Below are 11,009 nucleotides of genomic sequence, written 5' to 3' on the forward strand. Positions count from 1 at the left end.
AAAAAACCCTAGCCAACCATTAAAAATTTTTCGTTTTTTGTTTTTTGCGGATGAAGGAATAGGGGCTTTCTGTAAAATTTTAAAATGAACTGAATTTCTTTCCGAAAGGGAAAAAGGGGAATAAACACGCAAAAACCAATTGTTTTTTTTGGGAAACGGGGGCCCAGAAAAGAAATGAACTTTTCTTTTAAAAAAACATTTAGAAATTTTTATAAATTTTTTAAAACTTGAATTACACGGATTTTCGCTTTAAATTAAAAGTCAAAAGGCAAAGCATTTAAAGGGCAGAAAAATTTGTTAAATAAATCAAAAATATAACTTTCTTCCGGATATTTTTTGCAATTTTTAGCATTCGTGGATCGAATTTAAATTTATGGTTTCCTTTTTGGGGTTTACTAATTTTGGGAATTAGACGTATTATCTACATTTTTTGCAAACAATCCTTGGTGTAAACAATCGACAAGTAACGCAGCTATATATGCAGAATTGGGTCGCTATCCTTTATAAGTATTTCGTTTTGTACATATTATTAATACTGGGTCAAGATTATCAATACGGATAATAATGCTATTAAAATCAGTTTATGCACATTCATTGGCGCAGTATTATAATGGTAGAAAGAATTGGGTTTTCCATGTAAAAAACTGCTTGGTATTATGGTTTTTAGCTCTGTTTTTGTAAATCATGAAAACATAAATTTCAAATTATTTTTAAATTGTTCAAGAAAACAGTAAACGGATTGTGCCTTACAGAAAACTATTTGGAGATATGAGAAAAAATGAAATACTGAAATCCTCGTACATACATTTGAAAAACCGAGCTTTGTATATCGGATTACTTGATTAAAATAAATTCGTTTAAAATACGTAATAGCATAACTAGAGATTGCGCGTGTCGTCGCATAATTTTTTATAGAATCTCTTAGACATGGGCGTAATCGAAAACCAAGAAATGAAAGATTATGCTATTTCTGCGGTAATGACATAGAAGATGAATTTCATTTTATGATCACATGCAAAAAAATAAATTCATACCAAAATATTATGTGAAAAATCCGAGCATGTACAAATTTTATTGATTTATTAAGTTCTAAAAGAAAAAAGTCTTGTTAAATTTGGGAAATTATTATAGAACAAGCATTTAAAACGCAGGGAATTAAATCAAACCGAATCTTCAGACATAATTATAAAAATGTTATCTTGTTAGTAATATTACTTTATTTCTTTTCATTCTCCATGTTTTGTTAATGCAGTCCAAAGATGTAGTTTTATCATTGTATGACATTTTGCTACTAAATAATGTTAACTTTGATGATATCGTGATGTTTAATTATATTTGAATGTATGTATTTTGTGACCATGTGCATTTTGTACACATCTTATATCAATAATCTATCTATCTATCTCCCTATCTATCTATCTATCTATCTATCTATCTATCTATCTATCTATCTATCTATCTATCTATCTATCTATCTATCTATCTATCTATCTATCTATCTATCTATCTATCTATCTATCTATCTATCTATCTATCTATCTATCTATCTATCTATCTATCTATCTATCTATCTATCTATCTATCTATCTATCTATCTATCTATCTATCTATCTATCTATCTATCTATCTATCTATCTATCTATCTATCTATCTATCTATCTATCTATCTATCTATCTATCTATCTATCTAATCTATCTATCTATCTATCTATCTATCTATCTATCTATCTATCTATCTATCTATCTATCTATCTATCTATCTATCTATCTATCTATCTATCTATCTATCTTATCTATCTATCTATCTATCTATCTATCTATCTATCTATCTATCTATCTATCTATCTATCTATCTATCTATCTATCTATCTATCTATCTATCTATCTATCTATCTATCTATCTATCTATCTATCTATCTATCTATCTATCTATCTATCTATCTATCTATCTATCTATCTATCTATCTATCTATCTATCTATCTATCTATCTATCTATCTATCTATCTATCTATCTATCTATCTATCTATCTATCTATCTATCTATCTATCTATCTATCTATCTATCTATCTATCTATCTATCTATCTATCTATCTATCTATCTATCTATCTATCTATCTATCTATCTATCTATCTATCTATCTATCTATCTATCTATCTATCTATCTATCTATCTATCTATCTATCTATCTATCTATCTATCTATCTATCTATCTATCTATCTATCTATCTATCTATCTATCTATCTATCTATCTATCTATCTATCTATCTATCTATCTATCTATCTATCTATCTATCTATCTATCTATCTATCTATCTATCTATCTAATCTATCTATCTATCTATCTATCTATCTATCTATCTATCTATCTATCTATCTATCTATCTATCTATCTATCTATCTATCTATCTATCTATCTATCTATCTATCTATCTATCTATCTATCTATCTATCTATCTATCTATCTATCTATCTATCTATCTATCTATCTATCTATCTATCTATCTATCTATCTATCTATCTATCTATCTATCTATCTATCTATCATTTTTTCATTATTTGAGACAACAAAGGGGGGGGGGGTGAAAAAGGCGTGAAGATCGGGTAATGGGTTGAAAGATATTTATAAACTTAACAACGACTTTCTCCTTTGTGATGTTTTACTATTAATAATAGGTATAGTTTAATATAACTCAGTATATATTCAGTATATATTAAACATTGTCAGCAGCAGTAGTGTCACGTGACCAAATCTTGACATACTCTAATAATTTTTATAATCAATACTTAGTATTTATTCGACTAAGTTAGCAAATTCACGTGCCCAGATTGTGACATATTGCATTAGGCGTTATAACCAAGTACATGTATATAAAGTCAGCGAAGACAACAATGTTACATGTCTAGATTGTGACAATATGAAACAGTATAAATGAAACTTACACATATGACGCACGACTTGATGACACGCCAATAAATGTGCACTACAGCGATTTAAATGACGTCACTCTTCTTGCGTGACACATGTTAACACGAAATGCTTTTTATCGTGTGTTATTGAAGTTTTTAAAGTTTACACGTCGGAATTTTGAGGAAAGTTTTATAAGATGGAGGAGGAGTTTGACGTAAGTATCTATTAGTATCTATAAAGTATATATTTTTATAGAATTTATTAAAGGGATACTTACACAAATGAATGACAAAAAGAGTAAATTGATGTTATTTACTCAAATCATGCTAGAATGTCATTCTCTAAAGTCCTAGCATGAATTTCTGTATAAATACTATATATTTTTGGTTTGAAGCGTAGTTATAATTTCATATATTGAACGAAATTAAGACGCCGACAGAGTCACCGAATTGTTTTAAAACAAATCATATAACTGGAACACCCTCTGGAAATTACAAAAATAGTAAAAATTTCAAGATGTTTTGACTGACCTTTTCACCCACCATTTATACTTGGATGGGCAAAATGTCACTTTTTATGTTTAACCATGATGGATCTCTTTTTTGTTATTTCATACTAGGTAATGAGGGTATACGGCGCAGTGTTGCCATACGTGACAATGAAGAAAAGCTTGTCCCTTCAGTCAGAACGTCAGTTTGCCTCTTTTTTCTCGCCAAATGGTCCCAATATACTTTTTAACCCTGTGTAAAATCCAGATACTCGGAGTAAGACTGAATGACATCGTACAACAACTCAACTTCCTAATTAACAACGGTATGGTAAATGGACAAACGGACCTGACGATGTGCTGTCGATGGTAGACTGGACATTGCAGAATCAAGTTAATCAGACTCCTGCCTTGTCGATACATACGGTATTTTTATAGCAAACTATTTACAATGATATAATGGACAAACGGTTTGCAATAGTACCTATTATGGCTAAACTACCATTTTACACAATCGGAAATACATTAGTAATATGAGTACTGTATACTCCTTTAATACCAGTACCAGTACTTGTCAGCTCACGCGGTATTTTTATTACTTTTATTTTGGAAGTAATTAAGTACCAATACTTTTACATTTCACCATATTTTGCATACAGACTGTTTAATATAAATTTCCAGAACATAGATTTCTTTATATAAAGTTATATATGAGCCGTTCTCCAGGAAAACCTGCCAAAATGACATCGATTATGACGTTGGGAATTTCCCGATAAATATGACGTCATACTTGAAAGCACATGTGAGTTCAGTGACCTTTATGTATCAGTGTTTACATGATAAATTTTGACATTTTCTGGATATTAAAATTAGTGTTGTCCCGATTGTCTCTGAAAATCGATAACTAATCGGATCACCCCAAAATCGGCAACAATCGATAGTCCTTTTTAACAATCGATTATTTAAATGTTCTATCACCGCTGAATTGCCTAGGGCGTAACTTTTTTACACGCGGTCAAATAGAAGTTTCCCGACCAAATCGCTTAAATTCCAAAGGATCCAATAGTCTTTTTTGTTTGCCTTATCAAAAAAGAAATACAGAAAAAACATGGCTAGTGAATAAGTGGGCAATTTGAACGACTTTGATTTCCTGAACATCAAAGCAAATTCATCTTCGCCTGTCACAAAGTAGTATTAGGTATTTGTGTTGTTTGTTTTGAATTCAAAGAGTAAATCTTACTTAAATCAAGGAGACAATAGCTTATTTATTCTCAAAATATGGTCACTACTGTATAAAAAAATACATACAAGGATTGGTACCGTAAAAGAAAAAGGGCCAAATTTTTTTTGCAAAACTCGATTATACTTTCGGAAGACAATCGATTGTGGTGATCCGATTATCGATAGTGATTTTTGAGTCCGATACCCAACACTAATTAAAATTAAAATGGATAACGATATAGAGGTATGTTGTATTTATATATTTTATCAACTCTGAACTAGGTATGCCGCACATTAATTGTGCAATTGTTCCCATACAGTATACATTTTGTAGATGTATTTTACGTAAGAGTGAATCAGGAAAATATGGCGCGTAAACAAAATAATATAGCGATTATTAGCGTGGTTATTGTAACTTATACCGAGCATTAACACAGTAATAAACATGCAAAGAGTCGGTTGATTTCGCTCTCATATATTTCTTGACACACTCGTTAAGATTGTTTTTCAGATAAAATTAATGTAGATCTATTCGCTAAATTTTGAAGACATTTCTGTGTACCCCACCACTACCAGAATGACATCGAATCAATATTTCAAAAATTATTAAGGACTCAGTAGATCTAGATCTCTATTATTTTTTTTAATAATGTCAATATATTTCAACGAAGATAAGTTTTATTAAAACTTCAGAAAATTTAGTTGGTTTTGGTTCGGAATGGGTATGCTATTGATCTAAATCTGAGCGATTAAGGTTAAATCACTTAATTTATACAGTACTGAACACGAATGCTGTGATGGCCGAGGGGTTAGTGTCAATAACTCTTAGTCAGTGTTTTGCTGGTTCGATCCCGACGCGCGAACTTTTTTTTTCTTTTTTTTTTTAACAATCATATTTTATAAACTGCTATGTAGAATTCTGTGTTAAATTAAAAATTTTTATCAAGCAAATTAACCTTTAATTGATTCAGTCAAAATAAAATGCAGTCTGTGTATGATTTTTTTGTGGACAAGCATTTGTATATTAAAGGAAAATTTGTATTCTGCAGTGACTGAAATATTTTTATTTTATATTAGCCCATTAATTAGCGCAGAAGCTGTATGTTTTGCCATAATTGTCAGTACTCACCGGATTTATTTATTTTACAGGATTTGGAGAGTTTGCTTTCCGAGCATTTTGGTGTGACGCCCGTTTCGACACCCTGGGGATCGCAGGAGGAGGTTGATGTATCTACCCTGTGTTTAGACTCGGACGAAGATGATCCCGAGTTAGATGTTGATCAGCGGGTCCAAGATTACATAGACACGCTTCCAGATGACATAACAGGGGCTTCTGTTACTAGTGACAGCGAGGGTGAAGCAGAAGTTGATTGTGATCTGCCCCAAAATGACGAAGACGTGAACAGAATTACCCTTTATCATAAGAATGGTTGTGGGTGCAAGAAAAACTGCATTAAACAGTTTACTATTTCTGACATTTTTGATCACATATTGAATATTAGGGAAATGGAAAAGCAAGATAAAGAACTGTATATAATGGCAACTGTAGTAAACAGCCCTCAGAATGAATTGACAAAGCGCGGGAAGAAACGTCAGAAAGGTCACCATGACTTTTCATTAGTTGGGAAACCAGTGTGTAGGACTGTGTTTATGTTGGCCTTTGATATCAAGCGGAGCGCTCTTCAAAATATCCTAACACATGTTGATCAGCATGGTGTGGTTCAAAGAATTCACGGCAACAAAGGGAAAAAACCTGTCAAATCTTTAAAGTTTGAAGATATTAAACATGCGGTGACATATGTTTCCCAAACTGCTGAAGACATAGGTATACCACAACCGGCTGCACCACGTGGATCAGACAACATACCACCAGTTTACTTACCAAGTGCTACTACAAAACTTGATATTCACAAGAAATACGAAACATCATGCCTTGAATCTGTACCAACAAAAAGGGCTGTTCATTATAAAACTTTCTGCAACATCTGGAAGCAATGTTTACCACACATCAAAATTGCATCTCCACGCGACGACGTTTGTGCAACTTGTGAAAAATTAAGAAAAGTTGTGATGGATTCCAGAACCGAGGATGAAAAATTGCAGGGCACCGCAAATCTTAGAGAGCACATTGTCAACGCACAAAAAGAAAGAGAAGTCTACAACACATGCATTGCAAATGCTAAAGGTCTGTTTGAGACAGGGGACAGGCGACATTCTCATTTCACCTTTGATTTCAGCCAGAATTTATCGCTACCACACCATTCAAGACAGATGGGGCCAACTTATTTTATGACATTGCGCAAAGTGCAATTGTTTGGTGTACGCAATGACGGAACATCAACACAATACAACTTCCTTGTAGACGAGAATGAGACTATTGGCCCTGATGGTACTCAAACTCACGGACCTAACGCTGTTATCAGTATGGTGGACTGGGTGATAGAAAGGGACCATGCGGAGGGACCAACAATTTCACTACATGCCGATAATTGCCCAGGTATGTTCGTCATAAAGTGCCTTATAAATTAATTGAAATTATTTACTTAATTATTTATAGCAAAATTGCGTTTTGTAATAATTCATCACTCATTGCGTTATACGTTGAACGTGCATGCATGCACGTGTTCATAAATTGTAAAAAAAAACAACACTGTTTTGCTACAAATTAGTTCAATACTTAAATGTACTTTGGTGTTTATATAAATAACTTTTAATAGCACTTTCTATCGGTTCGTACACATACTGTTAATTATATGAACAATGTTGTTCATAGTCAGTTATCAAAGAAATACAAGTCAACCGATATTATATCACAAACTTTGTTCTTAAATTCAATTAGCATAAAATATTCTGAAACATAAATCTTCAACATGAAAAAATTGTTGTCTGCTGAAAATGTCGTCTGCTTTAATCCACTTTGCTTCAAAGTTGTAAGAAGCAATGTCAGTGACAAGCGTCTTGGAACCTGATGAAATGGCCTATCATCTGATTCAAAAATATGTTTTTAAAGGCTGTTAAACTTTTCCTGCAGATGGCGCAGGGTTAATAATAATAAAAGTCGGCAACCTTATCACATGTTTTCACACACTGATATTCATAATATTATCATAATAATAACAAATATTGATGATTTTAATGTGAATTTGCAAGATTTAATTACCACATCTAATTAAACTCAACATAGTACAGCAACTATTTTAATTTTTTTACTGTATTTATTTCTATTTCAGGACAGAATAAAAACTACTATATGCTGGGATATTTAATGTGGCGTGTTCTGTCTGGACGTCAGGAGAAGATTGAGTATATGATGCAGATACCTGGTCACGCTCGCTGCCATGTTGATGCTGGCTTTGCCCGCATAAAACAACTTTACCGAAGGACAGACACGGATGCTCTTGGCCAACTTACGGAAGTTGTAAATCAATCATCATCTACAAGCCAGTGTATCCGTTACCCTACATGGACATGGCGAGACTGGAAAGGATTTCTGAAAACGTACTTCAAACCGCTCCAAGGCATCAGGTAATTTAAGAGTAAAAAGTACAGTTTTGCGTTTTTGTCAGCTTAAGTAAAGAGATATTGTAAAATATACTTGAACATAACTATGAAGTGCATACATTACAGTCAAACTTATATATAAAGATCAATCGGGTATGGTCTGTGGTCTTTATTGACGGGTGGTCTTTCTTTACAGGTTAAACACACTGCACTTTGAATGTGATAATTTGAAACAAAATATGTGGTCATGTGGTTCCTATTCAGAGGTAGTATCTAACATATGTTTGACTATACATGTTAAGTATAACATTTTATCATCTTGATTGAACAAATTTAATCCTTAAAGTGCTTCTATAGTTATCATTATCATACAAATTTTCATAATGACATTAACATGTATATTTTACCCCTTTCAGAAAGTATCAATATTTTCGTATGAGCCGAGATCATCCTGGAATGGTGGTGGTTAAAGAGAGCTGCGATAAAGCCGAGGAGACGTTCTCCATCATGAAATCAAACAACTTTCAGTTTGAACGGGGACACTTGCCACAAGTACTCCAACCAGGTGGAATGTCTGCTGCACGACGCAGATATCTTTACAGCACAGTTCGGCCCTATGTGCGACCTATATTTCAAGATGAAACATGTCCAGGAGAGACTTAGACAAGTTTTAATTAGAACACTTATGTTACCATGGCAACGGATAGAAAAGACATTATCTGACTCCTGTTATGATGATTTTTTATGTTATTATCAAATGGTTTCTGTAAACAAGTATAATGAATATGTTACAAACTACATGTATGCCTAGTTGTACTTGTTTCAATTGCTTATAAGTTTCATTTGAGGTATATTGAAAGATTTATTTCTACATGATTATGTACATGACAGTGCCTTATCGCGAAAGGCTGTATCTCGGGTAACTTTTGAGATAATTTCAAAATTTCTTTTGCATTCTACAGGAAAATGATGATACTTGAATAATTGCTCAAAACCTCAAATTCGATATTTTGGTCATAATTGCAGGTTTTTCTGGAGAACGGCTCATATATATATTCTTAATTTAAAACAGTTACATCTGAACTCAGGAAATAATCAAAATTTGTTTTAAATGTTTGATATTAAATATGATCAGTACATGCTCTGGGAGTTACAAAATTTACAGAATTTTTTATTATTATGATGACAATAACGTATATATTATACATACTTAGATTGAAATATCAAACCTACACCTTAAAAGTTGTACATAAACACATCTCGTGTCTAATATTGAAGCATGTTAAAAAATTCTCATGTACATAATCACTTGAGCAAAAACAAACATGTTTGGAAACCTACATTCATATTTCTGTATATATTCAGTTGTAAATAGGACATACGTGTACGTGTAAAATAACAAAATGGACGTTTCACACCTTCAACTGCGTAATAACGCGAATAAAGATGTTTTAACGCTAATCAAAAAGCATAATTACGCCTTTATTCGCGTTATAACGCAAAACAAGACATAAAAACGCGAATCAAAAGGCATTATAACGCGAAAAAAGGCGTAATTACGCGAATCAAAAGGCGTAATAACGAATAAGTGATTATCGTCATTTAGAAACAGGTCGTTCGGATATTCATCACGTGCAGGTTTACCCTTGACAATCATCTGACCGGATACATTTGTCACAACGCTCATAAAATTACTTTATGTACATTTGTATTTGTATATTTTGGATATAGCGAACTCTTACAGGTAGGGCAGTTATTGTCGATACCATAACGAGATAATGACAATTTATTGATTTTCTTCGTAATCAGTTCGGTGGCCTCTTAATCGGACAAAGTATATGCGTTACCCTAGATTGACCACGCACTGTCCGAACTAATGATCCAGGACATTAAGTGTGTTGAATGCAACTTTTTATTCAGATCAAGTGAATCAGCAAAAATGTTAACACCTCACATGTCCGCTTGTCCATAAAATATCAAATTGTTCTCTGACCTTCGGTTTTGTAGTCAATCTATAAAATAGTGTAATATTCATCGATTTATATATAATCATATATTTAATTTATATTTATAGAACAATAATTTTAAATTATTTTATAACTTGTTAAAAGATATATGTCAACAGGAATGACATTCTTCTTTAAACTTCTTATGTAAAATCTTGATTTTAAACGATGTTCAAAGAGCAGAAAGAATAGGGTTTCTTGATTCTGAAATTCGGCTTCGTCGACAAAACAGAGTTGAACGAGAATTGTTACGAGTATGTACAAAATGTTCTAGAATTCTAACAGAAGATAAATTCCATAATTATCATACTTTATTACAATAATTTTGTGGTTAACAAATAAGGCAAAATAAATTCTGGAGTCAAAAAAAATGTAGTTCATTATTTTAATCCTGTTGCTTTTTCTCCTTAAAACATTATAGCCAATCTGATTTTCTTTATTTGATATTTACGAACAGATATCAATAATCAAGGAAGTTAAATTCAAATGTGCATTTAAATTGACATGTCTGTTAAATAGAAAGTCAATTGATACTGTTGTAAGTGGTTATGTATATAAGATGTTAGATTTTTGTAAAGGAAATAATTTGTTTATTTGAAATGGTCAAGAAGAGCCAGACTATAAAAATCCTAAAACTACATGTACAAATGCAAGTGTTGTGGTTTATTTTGTATCGACCTCTTATGTTTTTAAGTATATTGATGAAATAGAAGTGCATTTATTTTGTGATGTCCATTGTGCTGTATCATTAACTCTCAAATGTAAAAAAGATGAACAAACATATCGTACTTATCATACAAATAAATATGTAAAAGAGATAATTACTGATCCTATTACAAAGCTCTGGGACTCTGAAAAATCAGAGGTGTTTATAGAAAACTT

General features: G+C 32.1%; 1 protein-coding gene across 1 annotated transcript; it reads left to right on the forward strand.

The window, feature by feature from the left end:
• Positions 1 to 4,110: 4,110 nt before the first annotated feature.
• Positions 4,111 to 8,921, forward strand: LOC132753899 (uncharacterized). The gene is made up of 4 exons (XM_060744452.1): positions 4,111 to 4,201; positions 5,770 to 7,117; positions 7,851 to 8,145; positions 8,538 to 8,921. Exons 1-4 carry the CDS (start codon positions 4,178 to 4,180, stop codon positions 8,782 to 8,784), a joined length of 1,914 nt encoding a protein of 637 aa, XP_060600435.1. The 5' UTR covers positions 4,111 to 4,177; the 3' UTR covers positions 8,785 to 8,921.
• The last annotated feature ends 2,088 nt before the right edge of the window (positions 8,922 to 11,009 follow it).

Source organism: Ruditapes philippinarum, unplaced genomic scaffold, assembly GCF_026571515.1.
Source record: "Ruditapes philippinarum isolate M1 unplaced genomic scaffold, ASM2657151v2 ctg14561_1_1_1_1, whole genome shotgun sequence".
Taxonomy (NCBI): domain Eukaryota; kingdom Metazoa; phylum Mollusca; class Bivalvia; order Venerida; family Veneridae; genus Ruditapes; species Ruditapes philippinarum.